This window comes from Neocloeon triangulifer, unplaced genomic scaffold (assembly GCF_031216515.1).
Source record: "Neocloeon triangulifer isolate White Clay Creek 2 clone unplaced genomic scaffold, ASM3121651v1 ptg000012l, whole genome shotgun sequence".
NCBI classification, from domain to species: Eukaryota; Metazoa; Arthropoda; class Insecta; order Ephemeroptera; family Baetidae; genus Neocloeon; species Neocloeon triangulifer.
In genome coordinates, this window is record NW_026775554.1 from 15,193,381 (window position 1) to 15,216,601 (window position 23,221).

Genomic DNA, 23,221 nt, shown 5'->3' on the forward strand with positions numbered 1-23,221 from the left:
AAACATTCATACCAACATGATTAAATCCAAATTTATTAATAATTTACGATAAATTCAAGCAAAACTGTGACAATAGTTGTTAAAAAAGTTATTTTCTCTAATGGAGAGGCATGGTATATCAAATCACCTTTCTGGGCTCGTAAATATAGAGTTCAATGAACTCACAAATTATAATGGTCGACGTAGCAGCCACGCCCCCCAGCTTGACCGAGGAGGTTTGGTGAACGCATGAAAACACCCTTTTCGATCTGTAGCTGTCAGAAGCCATCGGCGGAATTTTGCAGACCTCCAGCAAAATCCCTTATAATCAACCAAAATGAGGATCTACAAGGATATTTTCACCGGTAAGGTTCCTCAGGACATTATTATCCATCAAAAGGCGAGCATCGACCTAAAATTCGCCTGTTATTTTGCTCGATAATGTGAGCCGAAAAACTCGCAATCGTAGCTTGCATGGCAGAAGCATGTTATGACGTTTATTTACTTGTTGCAGGGGATGAAATGTTTTCTGACACCTACAAGATGAAGCTCGTGGATGAGGTCGTGTACGAGGTGACCGGAAAAGTGAGTGGAAAATAACCTTCACCTTTTAGTTGACCGATGAGTCATTGACCCTTTTCCGTTAGCTTGTAACGAGAAAGCAAGGAGACGTCCAGCTGGATGGCGCCAACCCCTCGGCCGAGGAAGCCGACGAAGGCACCGTTGAAGGTGTGGAGTCGGGCGTCGACGTTGTCCTCAACCACAGACTGATGGAAACCTTTGCCTTCCCCGACAAGAAAAGTTACACTGCGTATCTTAAGGACTACATGAAGAAGTATGCATCACAACAGTTATTTAATTTTCTTAATTTAAATAGACAATTAGCAATGATGCTTTATCATTAGGTACTACTGACGGTGCAAAAAATGTGTTCTCTGCACTTGGTTGATTAATCATTTAAATCTGAGCTTAATATTAATATGCAACTGAATTATTGATGCTTTTGAATTTTCAAGTTGCTAATGTACAAAAATTCTTTTTTCCCCCTAGGTTAGTTGAGAAGCTAAATGAATCACAGCCCGACCAGGTTGACGTTTTCAAAAACAACATGAACAAAGTGATGAAGGATGTCCTCGGAAGATTCAAGGACCTGCAGTTCTTTGTCGGCGAGTCACAGGAAATTGAGGGCATGGTTGCCTTGATGGAGTACCGTGATCAGCCCGATGGCTCGCAGATTCCAGTGCTTATATTCTTCAAGCACGGCCTTTTGGAGGAGAAATTCTGAACAATTCAACTCAGATGCGCCATTTATTTATGCTTGGCCTTGGTTTCTTGCCAGGCTGTTTCAAAGACTCCTGCGTTTTTTAATCTGGAAGAATTGCCACACCGACCGACGATTTCGTTCGAAATAAAAAGCCACCACGAGATGCAAAGTATAAAAAAAATGCTGAAAAATTACTTTCAATCATTCAATAGCAAAATGCTTATATTTTACAAACAAATTCTTTTATTGATTAAGAGGTGAAATTTATTGAATTAATTCAATTTAAATTAACCGCCTCCAATAAATAGAGACTTTTGATAACATTAATTAAATCGACTTTTTATTTTCTAATTTTAGTAAACAAGAAAAATTAACATTTTACTTATATTTTTTTATTAAATACCAATAAAACTTCGATAACGAAACAAAAGGAATGTAAAAAACAAATCGTCACTGATCTGTAGGCTTCAGCACATCTTTTAGAACGCTGCCAGAATTGCTTGAGGTTACAGGAGTCATTTCGGTTGCCATAGGTACTTCCTAAAGTCGAAAATACATAATTCAATGCAAAAGCTAATATAACAGACTTACTTTATACTGCTCTTGAAGCACTTTGTGAATAGGCCCTCCCTGGACTACTTTTGACTCTTTCTCTAGGAATTTGACAAAGGCCTCAGTCAAGGATTCCTGCAACGTTATATTTAAAATTATGCCATACAACTAATTGCCAATTATTTGAAGATCACCTGAGGCCCCGACTTCTTTGGTCCTTTTTGCATCCCTAATTTGACTCTATCATCCTCTGAGAAGTCCAAGAAAGTGGCAACAATTTTCAATGCTTCCATTTTACTGTTAGGAGGTGCCATCAAAAAACTCACTATCAAGTTTTTAACTAGATTTCTGTAAAAATTAATCAGTAAGAAACGCCTTATATGAAAATTAATATTTATTTTACTTTTCTATGTGTCCCGCAGATATTTTTTGGCTCTGCGTTGCAACTTCTTGAGCGTCCTTCAGATGTTGATTTAGTTGTGCAACTAAAAAGTTTTTTGAATTAGTAATTTTAATTTTTCTATCCAAATCTGTTTGCTTTTTATTGGACTCATGATATCATGAGGTAAAAATAGAAGAAAAGAATGTCCAAAAAAAAAATGGAATGCTCTTCAAAGGACAAGTATGACACAGGTACCGGTAGTTGAGAGAGCACCAGTACCTGGTGTAATACTCAGCCCTGGAAGAACCCTACTGGTTATTTCAGTGCTTCGATCTACAGGTGCCACAAATTGCGGTGGTGAAGTGAAGCTGCGAGACTGCACGGTGGAATCCCAAATGGAAATATGAGCAAATCTTAATGTAACTCACAAATACCAAATGAGATTACAAAGCTACCAGCCTCATACTAAAGTGCACTTGCTTATGTAACTCAGGCTTTCTACTAATTAAAATCAATTTGTGCAACAATAATTACAATAGAATGCAGATAATAAAATTTAAATTTTGAATGGTTGCATAATGTATAATTAAAAGTATAATTTTTCCATTTTATAAATCAAAATCTAACAATTTCAACAAATTAATATTTTCCAAAATATTTTCATACATTTTTTTTTTTAAATAGACTCATCTCAAGTACAAAACCAATAATACAATTATCATACATGATCATACACATGCAAAAATAAAAATTAATTACAAACTTGAATGCAGATCTTGCTAGTTGAGTTGCCTTTCTAGCCAAAGATTTAATATCAGCATGCAACCTGGTCAACTTAAATTCCCCAGCTTTACCAGCTGATATTAGAACTTCAACCAGCAGTCAAGAAGATAATAATATACCTTATATTTTTACGTCATGCAGGACAATGCAGGATTTAAACAGTTTTTTTTTACCAAATGCAGACATTATTGTCTTGTTCTTGTGTCTGCCGTTTTCATTTAATATTATTCAAAACAATTGATATGCGAATTATAATGCATCTAATAAATTAAAATAAAGTTTGGGAAAGGTGGGGATGCCATATTATAATATGACAAAATAATCAAAAATAATTATGTTAAAAAGACCAACCCATGATGCCACACCAAGCTCGATACTGTTTACTGTGAATATTGAGTATTAGCAATAAAAATTGCCTTTCACCAAACCTTACTTTTTTAATAAATCTATGTGCAGATTTTACTTAAACATGCTAGTAACTTCGGTAAACAATTACAAAATTAAACTATAATATGATACAACAGTTCTTGTGGGTACATGCTATATTTTATAAAAAACTACACCAAAATAATTGGAAAATATTTTAAATAGAATTTTTTGAATTCAATTTTACCTTCGCTTTGAAGATTTTCAATTTGCGTAGTTTTCAAATCGATTTGCGTCGTCAACCTAGCTGCTGCTTTCAAACTGGACTTTGCCTCCACAAGCTGTCCCAGCAAAGTTTGCTTCTCCTTTTCAAGAGTTTGGATGCTGACGGAGTACTTCTTCACTTCTTCCTCCAGTTGATGAGTGCGGCAATCTATGGCCTTGTCCCTGTCTATGAAAAAAAAATATAAAATGTATATTTTACATATTTGTCTACTAACCTAATTGGAGCTGTTCAATGACTGCTTGAAGATTTTGGGACCCCGCATCTTGCCTTTGAATCTCCGATTCCATCTCACGCAGTTTAGCCAAAGCATCGTCTCTCTGCATTATGGCCATCTGGTATGTTTTCTTAAACTGGTCCAATTGGTTTTCACTTACGTCCCTGATAAATAAAATATTTGATCAGTATCAAAACAAATTGGATAAATAAGTCAATATTAAAAAATAATACCTCCGCTGATTTAAGGACGTCACAGTTTCCGAGTATCTCTCCTCTAAATTCGAGTATCTGGACTGCAACTCTTGCAACTCGTTGGTTCTAATTAAAGCCTCCTGAGTATACTCCTCCTCTACTTCAATCATGTGTTGTCTCAGTCTTTTAAGCTCCTCTTGCATCAACTCACTTTTAATACCCAGGCTTTTAATCTGTGAAAAGAAAAATAATCAATAACTAGAAATATTGTTTTCAATACAAACTAAAAGAATTAGAAATTAAATTAATACCTTTTCTGCCTGGCAAGCATTATCTCTTTGAAGAGAAGTGCATTGCTCCACCAGAGCTTCATTTTGACTTGTCAGAATCTGCAGAGACTTGGTGGATTTCTCCTCTTCCTCTTCACTCTTCATTTGGCCAGTTAGCCTCAGGTACTCCAGATCCTCAGCCAAGTTGTCGCAAGCAACGCTAAGAGCTGGTGGCCCTTCGGATTGGGTGGCTTCTGATGCAGTCGCCAGCGCCTCACTCTGAGTTGCCCCATCCTGAAGTTTCTTTGTCTCGGCTGGCTCAGATTGTGTGAATTTTTCAAGTGCAGATTTTTTTACTTCATCTTTCAAAACAGCTTGAGTGCTCTGGTGAACCTGATCAATTTTTTTGGCTGGAATTATATTGCACTGCGTTGTTTGGGAAGACGTCAAAAGCACAGGTTTGGTTAAAATTGGGTCAAGTTCAACCAGTTTTATCTCCTCAATGTCTTCTTTCTCTTCTTTGCAAGAACCTAAAAATTGTGGCATAAATAAAAATTTTAAATACTTAGTAAAAAATTATACGAAATTTATAAAATAAAACTCAGTCAAAGGAAAATTTAAAAAATACCTGAAGTCCCAATAGTCATAGATTTTTCTTTCCATTCTGTGATGTTATTCTTTAAGGTCTTGAGGAACTTTCTGTCAACCTCTTCGCTACTAAGGTTGCAGTCAGATTCAGCTCGAAGCTTGCTGATTTCGGTCTCAAGGTAGGAGAGAAACTCAAAAATCTCTTCGTTGCACAAAGCATCTGGCTTTTGTCTGGATGTGTCCAGGTCCCCACCCAAACTGGTGCTCCTCCTCAGAGCGCTCGCTTCTGCTGAGCAAACATCCCTGGTCTGTGTTTGCTGATCTCGGTGCACGATTTTCTTCACCTCTGTTGCTGACTCTAGCGTTGTCTCCTCCTTTTTAGGAACATCTAACAACAGAAAGAGAATGGAACCGTTTCACAAAAAAAATATATATATATATATTTCTTAGGTGAACAATAGAAATTGGAAAAAAAATCGTATAGGTTTTTTAATTATAAAGTAGATATGGTAATAATAAGAAAAATTTATTTCAAATGCCAATTCCTTTAAAATAATTTGAAATAATTTTAAAAAGCAAATGGAAAGAAAATGATAAGTGCCGTACCTCCAAAGGGATTTTGAATCACCTCTTCGGTAAGGAAGGGTGATGAACTGACGCCTTGTTGAGTAGGGGTAACAAAGTCGATGCTGTGAATCTCATATTTTCCCTGCAAGCAAATAAAAACTAAAGTCATAACATAATTTTGGTAAATGTGGTTCCGTGGGCAAATATCTGAGTTTGATATATAATTATCATTTCAGAGGTAACAGGAAAGGTGGTTCGGTATTGATTGGTTTTTTTTATCTTATCTCCGTATACATTGTTTCCAACGAGATAAAACTATAAACTGGCCACATTTAGAGCTTTGCCGTAGAATTCGTAGAAATTATTTCCCTCTCTTTAGGCGTCAATATAATTATTGGTGTACTCAATTATGTCGTTATTTTGACGTGATGCGGCGCGAGAATCGAGTGCTATTATTAGCTGCAATCACATTAAATGAATTTCATCACGGTTCGCCTTCAATTTTACACTTCACACACTGGTGTGTTCAGTCAGAGCAAATAAATACAAACAAATGAAATGACTAATGTGTGTATGGTGCTGGTTCAAGGTGAAAAGATCGTGTTAATCACCAGCAGTCAGCAATGCGAGTCAGGAGAGAACATTTTTTTCTCGCGTGTGTATGTGAAACTGAAAACTAGGAACACTGAAAATCCAGGGGCTTTCAATACTGACTGCAAAAAAAAATAGCGGAAAATAATAGTAATTATAATGTGGAATATTCACAATAATTATAATGTTATAAGCTAAATAAGCGCACGTGCATCTCATCTCAAATATGTAAATATAAATCATCAAAAGAAGAATGGAGCTCGACAGTAGGAAAAAATGTTATTATTGATTTTATCTTCATATTTCTCAATTTTTAAATTTTTCTCCTCTACAGGTTTTAACAATGTTCATACGATTTTCGATTGAAAGAAATTAGAAAACAGAATCAAATGGATAAAAATTATTTGACACAACTGTTAAAAATAAAATAGGCTTAATCCAGAAGATGTGCAAATTCGGTATTAAAAATTAAACTTTCAGTCTTATTTCCACGATTTATGGTATTATTGAAAAAAAAAAAAAATTTCTCTTTAATGGCTAGAATTATAAAAAAGTAACCTGAGAATATTCACAAATAAAAAGCTAATATTTACCAAAAAAGGCTACTTCCTGTAAATGACTTGTGCCTTTTTGGCGCGCCTCACTCGCTTGATTTTAGGTCAAAAGTCTCTAAAGAATTCAGCCACACGCCTACAGGAAAAGTCGTCAGCAGAAAAAACCGACGCTCCGTAGGGGCAAACATGTGGGGTTAACCGAGTTTCGAGATAAATTTCCAAGTTGCTAGCGTTTGTGTGTATGACTGTGAAACGCGCCTTGGTGATGATCAAATAGTCAGGCGGCGCGCGAGAGGCGACGTCGACACACACACTGCATGCATCTACCCACTCTCTTATCTCGGCCAGAAAAGGGCGTCTATTTACATAACGCACGGGATGAGAAAGCTTAAATTTTATCTTAAAACAAATATGAAACACCATTCCTTGCGTAAACCGGCCGAGCGGAGCACGAGTTTGAATTGCCGGGCGATTAAAAGCGCAATTTGAGGATAACACGAGCGCCCCAAAAATTTAGGCCCGCCATAAAACTTATAGTACTTGTAGCAAACACAGAGCTACACAACGAATTTCAGCGCAAAAATTATCTTCAACTTAAGTGCCTAATTATTAATATAAAAAAATAATGAAAAATGGTTACGGAAAATTGAACAGATTAACAGGGAAACTTTTTCAGACCTGTGTTGATCACGTTGAAAGCAAAGCCTCGAGTCGCTGATGGGGCTTTAGGGAGGACTTCAAAGCAGGGACGGACAGGACCCTTCGAAGGACCTGCCAGCAACGAAGCCCTGCTCTGACTAACCCACCGCATCTCCCACCTCAGTAAAACTTCCAAACGCTTTGTTGTCTCAAAACTAAATCAACAAAGGAGGGGAGTGAAAAAGCGCTGATAAGTGCGATAATTCTGGGCTGGTAGGTGCGGAGTAAGGACTCTATGGATAAGCGGAAGTCTTTCCTGCTGATATATGCGCCAACCGCCAAGGGCCTGGGCAAAACCAACGATCGTTTCAAAACTCTCCTCGGCCAGATCAAATTCTGCGAAATGCGATTATGACTTGGTCTCCCGAGACTGATTACAGATTTCCCGCTCACCGACATTGACTGTTAATTTTGAGTAATTCGGAGTTTTTGATACATAGTTTTATTAGAGTCATTTTATAAAATAATATAGAATAGCCGTTCAGTTGAAAAATAAAATTTTTAAGCCACAAAAATCTGGTTCACCTTAGTTTAATTTACAAGGCGTAAGAAATATAAGGGGTAAAGAGAATTTCAAGTCTTAAAACTCACACACACTTTTAAATGCTGTAGATTTTTTCAGTTTTCAATGCAATTAGAAAGTATTACTTTTTTTATTTTTAGTGAACTTCATCTAGAATTCAATAAGTATAATAAATTTTCTCTGCTGGCGCAGCTCTAGTACACGGATTGCATTATTGGCATTATTTAGGTTTCAAAAGGGTTTTATAATAGATTATTTTTAAATATCACTCTTGATTATTCGCAATAATTTTTCTTTTTGCTTAGATATTAATTTGATATTAATTTTTTATGTTTTAAATAATATTTGAAAGACAATTTTTCTTAATTTTATAGTTATTTACAGGCTAATTTATTCTTTTAAAAATTTCTTCTTAAGTTTAAAATTTTAAACAGACGCCTTAAGATAAACGTTATGTTTTAGTTTCAGTCGAGGCATGAATTCTTATCAAAAGTGCATTCACTCACAGAAAGCGTTCTCTGGTGTGTTTTCTCCTTGTCCTTCGGTTGTGCTGCAAGCTCAAGTTCTCGGATGCGAGATTGTAATTCAAGAATCTGAAACAAGCAAGAATTTACTCAAATAGCCATTCGTATCTCCTATTCCCTTGGGAACAGACTTAAAAATGCGTTTCCTTCTGTGTCTCACTAAAAAATCAACTGTGGTGACTTTGCTTCATCGCGGCCATTTTTCAATAGGGGTTGGTGTCTGAGTCATTTATTTTATCATTCCCACGAAATTTGCCCACTGTGTTTATGATTGATAAGCCCAATAAATTGGAATCAGTCGTGGAAGGTTGAGAGCAGAGCAAACATGGGAGGTGACAGCCCATATGCCGTTTATTGCTACTCAGCCCCAAAAAACAGCCAGATGTTTCAGATAACCTCCTATCAGCTCCGATAAACCTCCATAAAATCCTACCGACGTCAAGCCGCACAGAAAAACCAAGCAGTTTGTTAGAGGAAATTTCCCCAAATTAACAGACTTAAAAAATTACATTTTATTTCAAAGATAAAAATTCTAACTTAAAATTTTAGATTTCCTAAATAAGAAAAATAATTATATTAGAAGGAATTTATTTTTTTTCTCACCTGGCAGTCCTTGGCAACTAGGCTTGATTGTAGCTCTTCTATAACTGCTTTAGAATCATGATCACTCGAAGGGTTTTCTAAAATTTCAATGCAAATTTCTGTCAAATTAATATTTCTATGTTAAATTGATAGTTTATTTATTTTTTTTTTTTTTTTTTTACTAAAAACATTTTTGAGACCATAATTTAAAATGTTATTGATTTTCTAAAATTTTGCAAAGAGCATGTAAAACAAATTTTAAATTTTTTCGCGTAGTTCAGGCTGCAGTGCGGCGAGTAGTCGGGTATTTATCGCCTCTTGGTAATATACTCGGCTACGAGTTTCAGTGAGTTGTTCACTCTGGTGTGCCTATTTTTCTCCCAACAAAATATTTTCACAATTGATTGTTCTGACTTGTTTGGAGAAAAATAAATAATTGAATTGAATTTTTAAAGAAAATCTTATTATACCTGTCTCAGTGATCGACCGTGAATGCCCCTCAACAACATCCTCGACAACTTCCCTGGTCAGTGAGCTGATCTGACCTGTGATGGTGGACAAGCTTTGTCCAAGCCAGGAAATATCCATCTTGCCTTTAGAAAATCAGAACTTTTATTAAAAAAATTGTAAGGAAAGGAAATCATGAGCTTAAGTGCTAATCAGAGATAAAAAAAACATGATTTGAATCTATAATTGTTAAAATGTTGCCAAAACCTAGAGGAATAAATTGCAAAGAACTGTTCCTACAAGTATTATTGAGTGCAGAGACTGTCAACTCATCAAGTTAATTTTAATTCACGTACCTTTAACGTTCATTTTAATTACCTGGCAAGGTAAAATTTAGAATTTTGGAATTTTAATATTACTATTTTGCAAATTACGTGGCAAAAAAAGAAGAGACAACCAAAAAAGGAAGAAGATTCAACTAAAAAATGATGATCAAACTAGCTGATGATTAATTATATTAGGAGTATAAATGTATGATAAACAATTTACGCTTGTAAAATCAACAAATTACCAGTTCAGGCGGTCATCACGGACATAAGTTGTCGTCGAAAATTAGCCGAAACGCAATGTTTATTTACTCATGTGTTGATGTGTTTTCGAATTGCAGTTCTTCGACCAATCACAGCGCGCGATTTCATTTTCCCGCTTCCAAAAGCAATGAGCAGCGGCGCCCTCCGTCAATTTTGCGGAATTTAATAGAAGTTCCAGACTAGAAGCGTCGATCGAGAAAGAACACGAAAATTTGTAAACAGTGCAGAAATTTTAGACGATTTGCGCTTAATCTGCTCGCTGTGGGCTTTCAATCGCCATCCTAAAATCTCCTTCATCCTATAGCAACTATTGGAAAACAACGGTTGAGCGTTTTTGGTGAGAATCTTTAAAAATTTAATAAATGGAAATTTTGCCGCGAAATCACGGGAAAATTCAATGTTTCGGCTCATCGGAAAAAATAGTTTTTCTTCTTCTTGAAAATCACTGTTTGATTATTATTTTGACTTCTAAATTTCCTCAAAATTTCAGGTTACTGCGATTTATTCATCAAATAGCCCAAATATGCCGGCTTTCTTGAAGTACATCGCAGTGGACAACTTCAAATCCTATCGGGGCTACCAGAAAATCGGCCCTTTGAAGCCTTTCACGGCAGTCATTGGGCCCAATGGATCAGGTATGTACATAGATTTTGATAACGAAACCTTTACAAAAATTATCATCATAAATATTTTCAGGCAAATCAAATTTCATGGACGCTATCAGTTTCGTCATGGGAGAGAAAACGTCAAGTCTCCGTGTGAAAAGATTGAACGAGTTGATCCACGGAGCTTCTGTGGGCAAACCAGTGTCTAGATCTGCTTCAGTGACGGCAATTTTTGAGCTAGAAGATGGCACTGAGAAAAGCTTCACCAGAATTGTGCTTGGTTCTTCATCTGAACATCGTATTAATGAAGAAGTATTAATCAAATATATATGCCTAACCGAGTGTGTAACAATTGTATTCAATTTTCTTTTCAGACCGTTAGTAGTCAGAACTACCTTGCTGAACTTGAGAGACTGGGAATCAATACCAAGGCAAAGAATTTCTTGGTATTCCAGGGTGCTGTTGAGTCGATTGCCATGAAAAATCCTAAGGAGCGAACTGCCCTGTTTGAAGAAATCAGCGGGTATTAATTTTAAAAATTAATTATTTTCAATTTAACTCTCTATTTTGCAATGTCAGTTCTGGAGCTTTGAAAGAAGAGTACGATCGTTTGAAAATTGAAGTATCCCAAGCCGAAGCTGACACCCAACACACGTACAACAAGAAGCGAAATATTGCCATGGAGAGAAAAGAGGCCAAGATGGAAAAGGAAGAAGCTGAGAAATATCAGCGCCTCAAGGATGAATTGGTAAAGTGTAAAAAATTTACATTTTATTCAAGAATCTAATTACCTATGCAGGCTGAGAAACAAGTTGAGTTGGCCCTGTTTCGTCTCTACCACAATGAAAAGGACATTGGCGAAATAACTGGTGATCTTGAAAGTCAACAGCAAGTTGTGCAGAGAATAGAACAGTCAAAGGAGTCGAAGGAAGAAGAGCTGAAAGAAAAGAAAAAGGAACAAGGCAAAATTGGCCGTGAGATGGCCAAAATTGAACAGGAGATCAGAGAGATTGTATAGTGTTTCGCATGATATAGAACTTTTTGTGTTTATTAACATAACAATTTACAGGAAACTGAGATAAACAAAAAGAGGCCAACCTTCATCAAAGCCAAGGAAAAAGTTGCTCACCACCAAAAGAAATTGGAAACGGCTCGCAAGTCAATGGCACAAGCTAAGAAAGCCTATGATGCCCACATGGAGGACATTGCAGAGCTCGAACGAGAGTTAGCCGAGGTGGAGAAGAAGAGGCTCGACTATGAAGAGACTATAGCTGGAGAGTCTCAGCAGCAAGGTAGGATCAGATGACTCTTGAGTGTTTCAATATATAAAGTTCAAATGAAAAATCTTTTTCCTAGGCAAAGAGCTGAATTTGGAGGATGAGCAAATGAATCAGTACCACCGACTGAAAGAGGAGGCAGGAAGACAGTCAGCTTTGCACCTCCAGGAATTGGACTCGGTCAACAGGGAGCAGAAGTCTGACCAGGACAGGTTGGACAACGAGTACAGACGCAAGACGGAAATCGAAAACCGTCTCAAGCAAAAGGGCCACGAGAAAGAGGAAGCACAAAAGCGAATTGAAAAACTGGGCGAGCACATTCGGTCCAGCGAATCTGCCCTTGAGGAGCAACGACGCCTGCGAAGAGAACTGGAAAGTGATGTTGGATCAAGCAAAGACAAGGTCACCAATTTGCAGAAGGAGCTGGAAAATGTGGCTGAGCAACTCGGAGATGCGCGAGTGGACAAACACGAGGAGGCCAGACGTAAAAAGAAACAGGAAATTGTCGAGAACTTCAAGCGTCTTTACCCAGGAGTGGTAAATTTGCTGTTCAAAAATTATTTGTTCAGTTTTCAAAATATTTTTTTAGTTTGACCGCATGATCAACATGTGCCAGCCCATACACAAAAGGTACAATATGTGTGTGACCAAGGTCCTGGGCAAGTTTATGGAGGCCATTGTTGTCGACACAGAAAATACTGCCAGACAGTGCATTCAATACCTCAAAGAGCAAATGCTGGAGCCTGAAACTTTCCTTCCCCTTGACTACATCCAGGCTAAAAGCTTGAAGGAAAGACTGAGGTGAAGATTGCATTGATTATATTGGAGCAAATTTTCATTTTGTTTTATTGCAGGAATATTCGAGAGCCAAAAAATGTCAAACTGCTTTATGATGTCCTTCAGTACGACCCTCCTGACATTAAGCGAGCAGTTCTCTTTGCCACTAACAATGCTCTGGTTTGTGAATCCCCAGAAGACGCCATGAAGGTTTGTTTGAATTTTGAAACACTAGATTTACTTGCAATATATTATATCAATTTTCAAAATAGGTTGCCTATGAAATGCAAGATAGTCAGAGATATGACGCTGTTGCTCTTGATGGTACTTTTTACCAGAAGTCAGGCATCATTAGTGGAGGTTCTTTGGACTTGGCAAGGAAGGCCAAGCGGTGGGATGAGAAGCACTTGTCCAACCTGAAGTCGCAGAAGGAGCAACTCACAGAAGAGCTGAGAGAAGCCATGAAGAAGTCTAGAAAGGAGAGTGAATTGAATACGGTTGAGTCTCAGATCAAGGGTCTTGAAACGCGCTTGAAATACTCTAAGAACGATTTGGATAATACTGTAGGTTTCATTAAAATTAGACAAAAGTGTAAAATTTTAATCCGCGTTAATTTCAGACAAGACAAATCCAAGTGGTGCAGCAAGAGGTCAAGCAGCTAAAGCAGACTTTGAATGACTTTGAGGTAAATATTGCTTAAAGGAATCAATACTTGAAAGCTAAATTTCTTTTATTTGCAGCCAAACATCACCAGCATCGAGGACAGAATGCGTAAAAGAGACGCTGAGATTGAGAAGATCAAAGAGAACATGAACAATGTTGAGGATGTTGTCTTCAGGGAATTCTGTGTGCAGATTGGTGTCAAGAATATTCGCCAGTATGAAGAAAGGGAACTGAGGTTTGTCATCTTTTATATATAAAACAAAATATCAATTCTTTCATTATTTTCAATCTCTAAAGTAATCTGCTTTTTCCAGAACTCAGCAGGAGCGTGCAAAGAAACGCCTTGAGTTTGAGAATCAGAAAAACAGAATCCAAAACCAGCTTGCATTTGAAAGGACAAGGGAAACTGAAAGTAATTATTTATTTTATAATTTAAATTCAATATTAATCTGCTTTTTTAACTAGACAACATGCGGCGCTGGGAAAGAGCTGTCCAAGATGATGAAGATGCACTTGAAAAAGCACGCAGAGCAGAAAGCCTTCAACTCGCTGAGATAGACAAGGACATGAAGGAGATGGACAAACTGAAGAATGAAAGGCTTAACAAGAAAGTTGAGTATGATCGTCTTGAAGAAGAGATTGGAAAGATGCGGCGAGAAGTTGGATCTGTTGCAAAAGAAATTCTTGCCGCCCAGAAACAGTGTTCCATTCTCGAGTCAAAGATTGAGCAAAAGAAAGGCGAGCGTCACAGCATCCTTACCCAGTGCAAGGTTTGCAGCACTGAAATGATTTATTTGGAACATTTTATTTATCTTATTTTCAGATGGAGGATATATTGATACCAATGCTGAGAGGAAACATGGAGGACATAGGAGGGCCTGAGGCTTCAGGATCACAGGACGATGGCCAAGGAGATGGTCCCTCGACCTCTCAACAATCATATGACAGAGAAAGCAGGTTTGTCTATTTAATTCAAGGTTATTTTTCTAAAAATTGGGATCTATTGCTAAGCTTTATTTAATTTATTAAAGAAAAACATTAAACCAATTCTTGCCTTAGGATAAGAATTGATTATGAATCGCTGAGATCTCAATTAAAGGACCTGGATGACCCTGACGACAAAAAGAAAATTGAAAGCAATTTGAGCAAGAAGCTCAATGAGTGCATTTCCAACATCCAGAAAATCAATGCTCCCAACCTGAAGGTGACAATTAATTTTGAAAAAGAAAATCACTAATTGCTGATTATGTGTGAAATTTAATTAGGCAATGCAAAAGCTCGATATGGCCAGAGAAAAGTTGCAAGAAACGGATAAAGAGTTTGAAAATGTGCGCAAGAAGGCACGTAAAACTAAGCAGACATTTGAGAGGGTCAAAGCCGAACGTTACAAACGCTTCATGGACTGCTTCCAGCTTGTGTCCGACAGGATTGATGGCATTTACAAGGTAAATGAATTTCATCCATCCTTTAAGACCAATCGTAAGTTTTTTTTCATTGCAGAGCTTGGCTCAGAACCAGTCGGCCCAGGCATTCTTAGGACCAGAAAACCCTGAAGAGCCCTACCTTGATGGCATCAACTACAATTGTGTGGCACCTGGCAAAAGATTCCAGCCCATGTCTAACCTGAGTGGTGGTGAAAAAACTGTTGCGGCGTTGGCCCTCCTTTTTGCCATCCACAGGTACGAAGCTTCATTTTTTTTAATTTGGCCAATAAATTATACTTGTCAAATTTAGCTATCAGCCTGCCCCATTCTTTGTTCTGGACGAGATTGACGCTGCCCTGGATAACACCAACATCTCCAAAGTAGCTACGTACATTGTTGAAAAGACCAATTCTCTGCAAACAATCGTCATTTCTTTGAAAGAAGAGTTTTACTCCCATGCCAATGCCCTAATTGGAATCTGCCCTGACGTAAGTTTGCTCAAAAGAAAGTAACAAGAAATTATAATGTCTCTTTGCAGATTGACGACGGTGTGTTGGTGAGTCAAGTGCTGACTTTAGACCTAACAGAGTACTATGAGCACAAGGAGATGTAAAGATAAAACACCGAGAAACAACAGAGAATTCTTTAGATATATAAAATTTTATCCTTTTATAGTTTGTGTTCTAAAATTGACTTCAATTACCTAGATTCTTTTATTCATTGTAATACATTGGTCTTATTGTAATAATAAATAATGGTATACTATTATAAGCAGACTTAAAGAAATCTTATTTAATGAAAACCTAATAATAAATTTTTATATTTTGCATAAAATGACAAGATTGAGCTACTCTCAGAAATGAATATATTTTGAAACTGCCACTAACAATCATATAAATTGTGAACATTGAATTAAAGTTCAAAGTCATTTAGCTACTTGCTAAATATGAAAAAAGAATTGGAAGCTAATAAATAAAACTAGCCATTTTATATAATGTGTTGTATTTCAATTATTTCTTAGTCATATATGCAAAACAAACAGTTGTGGAGGTTATTACGGCACTCGAGAAAAGACCTGCAACAATTTGAGCATGGAATAATACTCCAGCATATTGCACTAAATATCACAAATTATAATTGTAAGATAAAAATTCCAAATCAGATATTGCGGAATGTTCTTTTAAATACAGACAATTTTCCATATTGGATATGCAAGTTACACGATTGATATCAAGTGCCTTGTAATTTTTATTAAAAGGACTCTTTCCTTTACAATTTTACCTAATCAACTCTTACGAGTAATTTCCAAACAAAATGTTCAATTATCCAAAAATAAATAAAATTTTTGTGCAAAATAATAAAAAAAAATTGCTCACCTCTCAAAGGAGTTTTGCTAACAGAGAAAAGTAAGTACAAATATGAGCACCAGCCTTGCACACAAAAATTGATGACAATTTTAAAGCATTATTAAATTGCTACAAATAATCATTATGGAGCAGGTATTAAATAACAATTTACAAACATTATAAGATATAAAAAGATAAAATCCTGTAGCAACGGAATGCCCAGATGAGTAAAATCTAAAATCACTCTCACGTAACACAAAGCACACTGGAATGTCTCAACAGAGAAGTTCAACAAGATCACACTGGTTGACTGATAAAGTGCTTGCCTATTTGGCCCATACATAATAGAACAATTTCAATACTTCAAACTTATTATTCAAATTTACTCTAATATTTTTACTGATATGCCCATGATTTAAAAATGCAAAATTTTCAGTTGGCCTTGCGACTAATGATATTTTTTCTATTTTGATGGCTCATCGTGACTAAGTTTGGACGGATCAAAATTCTCAAAAAGCCAATGCTGGTTGCTATTTTGCTGATTGCAGTCCTGCATTACTAATTTCTTTTTACTCTCGTTCACTCCAAGGCACTTTTTGCTGCTCCCGTGACGCACCAGCTTGGACTGAAATAATAAATCACATGATGTTGATTTAAAATCATGGTAAAATTCCTAAAATTGTACGTACTGCTTGATTGTACTCCCAAAACTGGTTGCCTTTGGAGCCATGGCAAGGGTAGAGAATCACTTCCTGACCTGCATAGTCAATACAAGTCTCATCCCTTCTGATTTCTCCTGTTTTGCTTAGCATCCAATACTGTCACAAGAAACAAGTAAATATAAACAATGCCAAATTTTATTCAATTAATAATCGTACCTGGTTGCCACCTTGTTTATGGCAAGGCCACAAACCAACTGGTTTGTGATGGTCTTCTGGTTTGCAGGCAGAATCAATGCATTGACCAGACCAAGTATTTCGGATCTGTCAAAAAATAGCGATTCAAATATTTCTGTTTGAATTAAAATATATAATTAATTAACCTCGCCTGAGGCAGCAGCGTCTCCAGGTACAAAGAGTTCAGGATATATGTTGTCCAAGTACCACTTGAAGGAATTGCATTTCAATTCCTGACGCAATTTCTTTCTGGGAGACACGTCACCAAAATCTCCCTGCAATCACGGCCATAAGGAAATGCATTTCATAACAAATCGTCGGACAAATGGAAACAATTTTTCAAAATAAAAAAGCTTTGTTGTGTGTGGCCAGTTGTCTGCGTAGCTGACAAAATGTGCAACATTCTTACCAAGTCATTTCCTATGCGTTGATAGTAATACTTCGAGTAGTCATCAAGCCAGACCTCAGCCAGACGGATTGAGTTTTTCTTCAGGACGTTGACACCAGTTCTCCACTTATAGGGAGAGCGTTTACGAAAGATGTGGCCCACATGTGAGCACGGAACTATTTCAAGTGTACCACCACACATCCAAGTCTAACGGAAATAGGATTTTTGGTCAATTTTCTCAAATTCACAATTTCCTTTACCTTAAATGAAAGCTCTAAGTTTTCTCCTCCCCAAATGTCAAAACCATTATCATAGGTGCCAAGTTTCTCGAAAAACTCTCTATCAATACTAAATAGGCCGCCCGCCATTGTTGGGCTCCACACTGGCTCGGCAGAATTGGAGTGTCTTTTGCGCTCCCTCTCAGGTACAGAATGCCAGTTAAACTAAAATTAGAATAAGTTACTCTTTAAAATAATTAATGAAAGGAGCAAAAAATACCTGCAAATTCCAGTCAAAACCACCAACATTAACTCCACCCGAGTCTCTATAGTGATACTCAAGAGTGGTGTCATCAATGACATCAATAACTGGGCAAACAACAGTTGTCGAATTCCTAGCAATTCTGTCCAACAGAGGTTCCAGCCAGCCTGAAACAAAATTGAGCTCTAAAATTCCAGATTTTGTTTTTAATTGAAGTGCCAACCTGTGGTGCATTCACAATGTGAATCAAGGTAGGTAAGTACTTTGCCTGTGGCTCTGGCAGCGCCCAAAAGGCGGGCTCTGATCAGCCCTTCCCGCTTTTTGGCGCGGACTATTTTTACTTTAGGGTATTTCTTAAAATAATTTTCTAGCCGATCCTTCACATGCTCTGAAAAATTGAAAAAATTATAAGATATAAAAACATATATTCTAAAACTTTTGCAGTACCCATATCTGAAAAATCGTCCACGAGTAGGATCTCGTGGATCAAATGTGCTGGAGATCTGTCTAATACTGAGTGTACTGTGCGGAGCAAAACTGACCAAGCTTCATTATGGAAGCAAATAATGACTGAAGTTGAAGGCAGGGTGGCCAAGTAGCGATCTTCCTTCTTACACCTGACGGAATATAATAAGTTAAAAATTGGATATTGAATTTAATAAAATAACGCTAACCACTCGTCTCGAGGGTCAGGAAGATTGCGCCTGACTGAAATGAGGTCACTAACATACTGGTTGAAAGCATTTTTCTGCCAGCCCTCGTCAACCAGCTTCTTCATTCCCGCTGACATGTTGCTTGGCAGCACAACAGGCTTGCCCATTTCTCCATATTTGGTGTTGCCGTTCGGCAGAGGCAGCACACCAGCACCTGGGGCTCCTTCTTTTTTGTTATCCTCTATTTCATTCTCATGTTCAGACATTCCTGCACAATAATATATATGCCTCTTGATTATTTAGAAATTGCTTATTTTACATTTGAAAGTAGGCCAGAAGTGGTGACATAAGTGTGAATTTAAATATTTAACCACTGACCACATCCAAAATAAAGTTTATACTTTTTATTAACAAATAATTTTCAGGCCAAGGCAATAAGAACTTAAATACTCAAATACTTCTTTGGCATGTTTAAGATATAAATATTCATGGCCAAGTTTTTGATAGTAATTCAGGGTGACGGATGTGGTACTCAACGGAAGCTGATAGTGATATTTATTTTGATGGCAGTCCATGCTGAGCGCAATTCAAAGACTTATTTTTGATCATTTGTAATATAGAATCACTGAATGTAAACTTTTAATTGGGAAAAAACTAAAAATTTAAAATTTAATCTAATAATTAAGTTAAAATGCAATTATGAAATTTAAAAACAAACAAAAATACCATCTTCGGGCGGCTCTTCAACTTCTGGCGGTTCCGCCGGCTCGACCCTTGAAATCTTCTCTTTTTTAATAACCGGTCTGGGTGGCGGCCGGTGTGGCTCCTCTTGGTGCTGGGCAGCCAATTCTGGTGGCAAGTCGGCAGGGTGTGGAGGAGCATGTGACTTGTCCGAGGAGGAGGAAGAGTAAATGACAGTCACGAAGAACCAGATGACTGGCACTGCCAGCACAGCCTTGAGCAGCAACGATCGCCTCCTGAGAAATACCATGTTGACCCGAGGACTCAACTCAACTGCCCATCCTCTGCCCTCACATCTGAAAATAAAAGAGAAAATAATAATTTTTACTTCCTGTTGCCTCGTAGAAGACAATTTAAGGCAGAGAAATAAAAAATAGTTGTCGTAGCCACACTTAAAATTTTGTACACCATTTTTAAATATTTTCATTGGACATTACTTTTTGGATCTCCAAAAACTTCCACGACGTACAAAAAAAGAATTATAATTATAAGAAAGGGAAAGCCAATTATTGTGGTTTCAGACAGGTATAATTACTGACGATAAGAATTTGATAAGATAACTGTTGAAAAATTTACGCCAATTAAAATTTGTTGTTTACTTAAATTTTCATAAATATATTCATTGCAAACAATTTTTAAAATACATAAAAGAAACAAAACAAGAAAGATGATCATTTCTAATGATTTTAGATGATTGACATGTCTCAAGTCTGCCTCTAGTGATAATTTATTTCAGCTAGCTTTTCCATATCTTCAAAGACGGCGATCGTTTGCGACCGAGTGCGTGTCACTGCGCGAACTAGCGCATTTTTAACACCTTGGCGATAATTTTAAATTCCAAGAGAGCTTTGACGTCAAATCTCAAAGATAACGAGCAATTTTGCAGCTCCTGGAGTCACTAACATAGAACACACAACCAAATAATACGTCTTTTTATCTCTAGAACGAACTTAGCGACAAATTTATCAACATTAATTTTGTCCCAATTATGTTAGGCAAATATTGAAACCATCGAAACAATAAACTCTTGCGCAATATAAAATAGTAGTGAGTTAATAATAAATAAAGCGCAATAATTTATTTCAATTTGCAATAGAAGCAGCTCGAATAAAAGTTTTTTAATTTTTTTTTTAAATTTCATAATAAAAATCAATTAAAAAATTAATAAAATTAAAATCTATATCATTTGGAAAACATTTTCACCAACATTAAATGAAATTGTTAAACATATTATAAAATATTTAACCAATTTAAACAAACAAAATAAGACACAAGGAAAATTTTTAATTCAAAAGCTTTACTTGTACTGCGCCTTGCAGAATAATTATTATGTTTCCTTGCCAACATTTTCGCACAGCGTATGCAAGTCATTAAAAAAATTGATATGAAAAAAATATCACCAAAAGAGATAAAATTTTAGTGCAACGTCAAATTTTCGTCGTCACAGCGCACCCAACAAATTAAATTAGAGTAATCTCTCTCTAGCAATTAAGTAATAATAGCTAATTGTTAAAATTATCAGTGCTCATATTGATAAAATTGGGACACAATCGAGTCGCAAAGGCGAGTCCGAAGCGGAACAAAAGATAGCCTGAGGCCGGGTATACACCTGCCGAGACGCCAGGTCAGGTTTAAAAACAATTCCCGTACAAACCCATGAAGAAGAAATTTCTCCGACTGATCCGTGATTTTGAACCGGAAAAGTGCACGCACTGGATGCTGGCTGTGTGGCAGCGACACGTCGGCTAATTAAGGGCACGGGTACGGGAGGTTTGGGATACGAACCAGCTTGGACCCGACGAGTTCGCTCTGGGAAAGTGCTAGGTCGAGTGACGCAGGCACATATTGTCCTCCTCGCTTGCAGCTCGTTCACTCACGCGATTGCCCGCCCGCTCGCGAATTCACTTTCTCAGGCAAAGGTCGGAGAAATGTGGCTGGGCGCCGACAATCGGGTCATCCAGCCAAAGGTCGAAGACCCCCTTCTCTTCTCTGCCCTGAGGCGCGCGAGCAGGACTCGTCTTCTTTCGAGCTTGGGCTGCTGTTGTTGACGGCAATGCCTCGTGTTTCGCGAATCGCCGCCAGGAGCGCTGTCGTCGCCTCTGCAACCTGCTCTTTCCGCACACGTCTGGCTGGGTTGACCGCGCCAACCTGTCAGGCCGAAGCTCTAAAAACCTTGCCGCTTCTCTCTGCGAGATAAAAAAAAAAAAAATAAGTGCGATTGTAAATTAGCTGGAAAGGGGAAAAATAAACTCGTTTGCTAATTAAAGTTGCACGGCGTCGCGTTGTTGGCGCCCACGTCATATCTCATAATTTTTTCTCATTATGTGGCAGCATCACCACGATCACAGTGCACTAGAAATTATAACCAGATTTATAGCATGAACCGGCGTTTGGCATACAATATAATTTATGTGGTGGTAATACCGGGTAAATACTATAAATATAATTAGTCATACAATATTTTAACAAAATCCTAATTGAATGAACATTACAAATTTCCTATAGTTGTAGATTTCACTACTTGAGACTTTGCATAATATGAATACGATAAAACGCAATTAAAGGCGAGACAACACAAAATATTTAATTTCGCGTTTTCATTTAACTAACTTTTGAATGTTACAGCCTTTCAATTATTCCCTTACATTAGATCCAAAATATTTTCAGCATTTTGGGATTTTGGGGTGAAGCAGTTAAGAAACCGCCCAACCCGGAAGTGGACCTGAATGCACACTAAGCGGGAATAAACGAATATATTAAATAAAAATGTTCTGAACAAATACAAATTTCTGTGTTGCGCGGGTTGCGTATTGCGCGTGTAGGCAATTTTACAGGAAAGTAGAGCACAGACAATTTAAAACAATATTTTAAAGCAGTCGGTTGCCTCCTGCTTGCATAATATATCCATAATACTTTTCATTGCAGCGTCTATCTTAAATTGTTGCAAAACTGAAAATATTTTATTAACATAACTTGTCCTTTTTTTAGAAAATGTGCATTTTTAATTAAAAATGTACCTCGAAGAATTTATTAAATTCCATAATGGCAACAAAAAAGGAATTTTAATTTCTGCAAAACAAGCCTAATATTTTTTATGATCCCTCCATAGTATGCTTAATAAGTATTATGAGCCTTAAAGCCACTTGAATAATGCAGCTTAATGCGGCCTCTGCAATTTATTATTAATTATTACCAAAGTTTATTCTATGCAAGTCAAAAAGGAGAAAATGAATGAAGTTACAGTATCAAGAAACGGTAACATCTTATGATAGCCCAGTTGCCAAAACTTGGGGACAAAAGAAAGTCCGCCGCGCTGAGGTGGGCCGCAAAATGAATATCAACATTTGTATGTGCGAAGGAGAAAAATAATCACAATAATTAAACGTTTTTAAATGTAAAGACGATCTCGAGAGGCCTCAGAAGGCCATAATTAAAATTTTAAATTATTCGCAATTTAAGTTGCTACTATTATGTAATAGATATTAAAGAGAATAAGTTGTTTTAATTAAAATGATAACAATAGTCAATAGTCAACTAGTTGATGTCATTTTGCATGTTGGTGGTGCAGTCTTGGTGTAAAAAATGTTTTTAAATGTTACGTTCCTCAATTTTTATCCCGCTTTTATTCAATTCTGGAACACCTAATATGATAATAATTTAATGTATATAGTATCAAACTTTAACAAATTAAAAGCATAAAAAGCACATAAAATACGTTTTTGTGCCCTGCTCAATAATTTTATTTTAGTCAAAGCTAAGGCCTCTTAATTAACCTGCTCAAAGCAATTAAGAATTAATATCTCACAAATGTATGAAAGGTAAAATTTGCCAATATAAATAAAATTTGAAACCCTTTTTTTAAATTGTAATTTATATAAGTAACATTATTATCAAATTATTTTCTATTTCAAAAAAATGAGTTGTTAAAAGTCCAATTTTTACTATTCAGTTTAAAATTTACATTCTCGATTTCTTAGTTTTTTCCGAAAAGCTTTTTCAGTATATAATATTATGTGA

The 23,221-nt window shown here is 36.7% G+C and overlaps 4 protein-coding genes across 5 annotated transcripts; 2 read left to right on the forward strand and 2 right to left on the reverse strand.

Moving 5' to 3' along the window:
• Positions 1–189: 189 nt before the first annotated feature.
• On the forward strand, positions 190–1,575 carry LOC132198214 (translationally-controlled tumor protein homolog). The gene is made up of 4 exons (XM_059622099.1): positions 190–344; positions 494–564; positions 627–814; positions 1,030–1,575. The coding sequence occupies exons 1-4, from the start codon at positions 317–319 to the stop codon at positions 1,262–1,264; spliced, it is 522 nt and encodes a 173-aa protein (XP_059478082.1). The 5' UTR covers positions 190–316; the 3' UTR covers positions 1,265–1,575.
• On the reverse strand, positions 1,253–10,049 carry LOC132198213 (thyroid receptor-interacting protein 11-like). 2 transcript variants are annotated; one of them, XM_059622097.1, is made up of 14 exons: positions 9,936–10,049; positions 9,388–9,510; positions 8,939–9,015; positions 8,318–8,404; positions 5,484–5,586; positions 4,918–5,265; positions 4,332–4,819; positions 4,060–4,253; positions 3,827–3,990; positions 3,574–3,777; positions 2,199–2,280; positions 1,990–2,143; positions 1,835–1,930; positions 1,253–1,783 (listed from the first exon to the last, which is right to left on the reverse strand). In XM_059622097.1, exons 2-14 carry the CDS (start codon positions 9,503–9,505, stop codon positions 1,694–1,696), a joined length of 2,205 nt encoding a protein of 734 aa, XP_059478080.1. In that variant the 5' UTR covers positions 9,506–9,510; positions 9,936–10,049; the 3' UTR covers positions 1,253–1,693. The 2 variants fall into 2 exon arrangements, with proteins under 2 accessions (XP_059478080.1, XP_059478081.1); XM_059622098.1 differs by lacking the exon at positions 8,939–9,015.
• Positions 10,050–10,127: 78 nt separating this feature from the next.
• On the forward strand, positions 10,128–15,476 carry LOC132198428 (structural maintenance of chromosomes protein 1A). The gene is made up of 21 exons (XM_059622476.1): positions 10,128–10,291; positions 10,445–10,589; positions 10,651–10,871; positions 10,934–11,082; positions 11,139–11,307; positions 11,359–11,571; positions 11,629–11,851; positions 11,916–12,373; positions 12,426–12,637; positions 12,691–12,823; positions 12,886–13,176; positions 13,233–13,298; positions 13,354–13,511; positions 13,591–13,688; positions 13,742–14,046; positions 14,100–14,233; positions 14,336–14,480; positions 14,542–14,721; positions 14,777–14,955; positions 15,011–15,188; positions 15,239–15,476. Exons 2-21 carry the CDS (start codon positions 10,478–10,480, stop codon positions 15,311–15,313), a joined length of 3,699 nt encoding a protein of 1,232 aa, XP_059478459.1. The 5' UTR covers positions 10,128–10,291; positions 10,445–10,477; the 3' UTR covers positions 15,314–15,476.
• Positions 15,477–15,685: 209 nt separating this feature from the next.
• Positions 15,686–21,370, reverse strand: LOC132198429 (putative polypeptide N-acetylgalactosaminyltransferase 9). Its single transcript, XM_059622477.1, has 12 exons — positions 20,990–21,370; positions 19,190–19,500; positions 18,485–18,731; positions 18,258–18,427; positions 18,034–18,198; positions 17,829–17,977; positions 17,591–17,773; positions 17,352–17,537; positions 17,089–17,217; positions 16,925–17,029; positions 16,736–16,864; positions 15,686–16,671 (listed from the first exon to the last, which is right to left on the reverse strand). The coding sequence occupies exons 2-12, from the start codon at positions 19,452–19,454 to the stop codon at positions 16,510–16,512; spliced, it is 1,890 nt and encodes a 629-aa protein (XP_059478460.1). The 5' UTR covers positions 19,455–19,500; positions 20,990–21,370; the 3' UTR covers positions 15,686–16,509.
• Positions 21,371–23,221: the final 1,851 nt, after the last annotated feature.

Bases quoted from the DNA above. Each gene is read 5' to 3' on its own strand.
- LOC132198214 (XM_059622099.1), top strand. From the start codon at position 317: ATGAGGATCTACAAGGATATTTTCACCG. The intron at 345-493 runs GTAAGGTTCCTC...TACTTGTTGCAG, and splicing joins CTACAAGGATATTTTCACCG to GGGATGAAATGTTTTCTGAC. The intron at 565-626 runs GTGAGTGGAAAA...CTTTTCCGTTAG, and splicing joins TGTACGAGGTGACCGGAAAA to CTTGTAACGAGAAAGCAAGG.
- LOC132198213 (XM_059622097.1), bottom strand. From the start codon at position 9,505: ATGGATATTTCCTGGCTTGGACAAAGCTTGTCCACCATCACAGGTCAG. The intron at 9,016-9,387 runs GTATAATAAGAT...TTGAAATTTTAG, and splicing joins ACGGTCGATCACTGAGACAG to AAAACCCTTCGAGTGATCAT. The intron at 1,784-1,834 runs GTAAGTCTGTTA...TTTCGACTTTAG, and splicing joins TGCTTCAAGAGCAGTATAAA to GAAGTACCTATGGCAACCGA.
- LOC132198428 (XM_059622476.1), top strand. From the start codon at position 10,478: ATGCCGGCTTTCTTGAAGTACATCGCAGTGGACAACTTCAAATCCTAT. The intron at 12,638-12,690 runs GTGAAGATTGCA...GTTTTATTGCAG, and splicing joins AGCTTGAAGGAAAGACTGAG to GAATATTCGAGAGCCAAAAA. The intron at 12,824-12,885 runs GTTTGTTTGAAT...TTTTCAAAATAG, and splicing joins CCCCAGAAGACGCCATGAAG to GTTGCCTATGAAATGCAAGA.
- LOC132198429 (XM_059622477.1), bottom strand. From the start codon at position 19,454: ATGGTATTTCTCAGGAGGCGATCGTTGCTGCTCAAGGCTGTGCTGGCA. The intron at 18,199-18,257 runs GTACTGCAAAAG...TCAATTTTTCAG, and splicing joins GGACGATTTTTCAGATATGG to AGCATGTGAAGGATCGGCTA. The intron at 17,030-17,088 runs GTTAATTAATTA...ATTTTTTGACAG, and splicing joins ACGCTGCTGCCTCAGGCGAG to ATCCGAAATACTTGGTCTGG.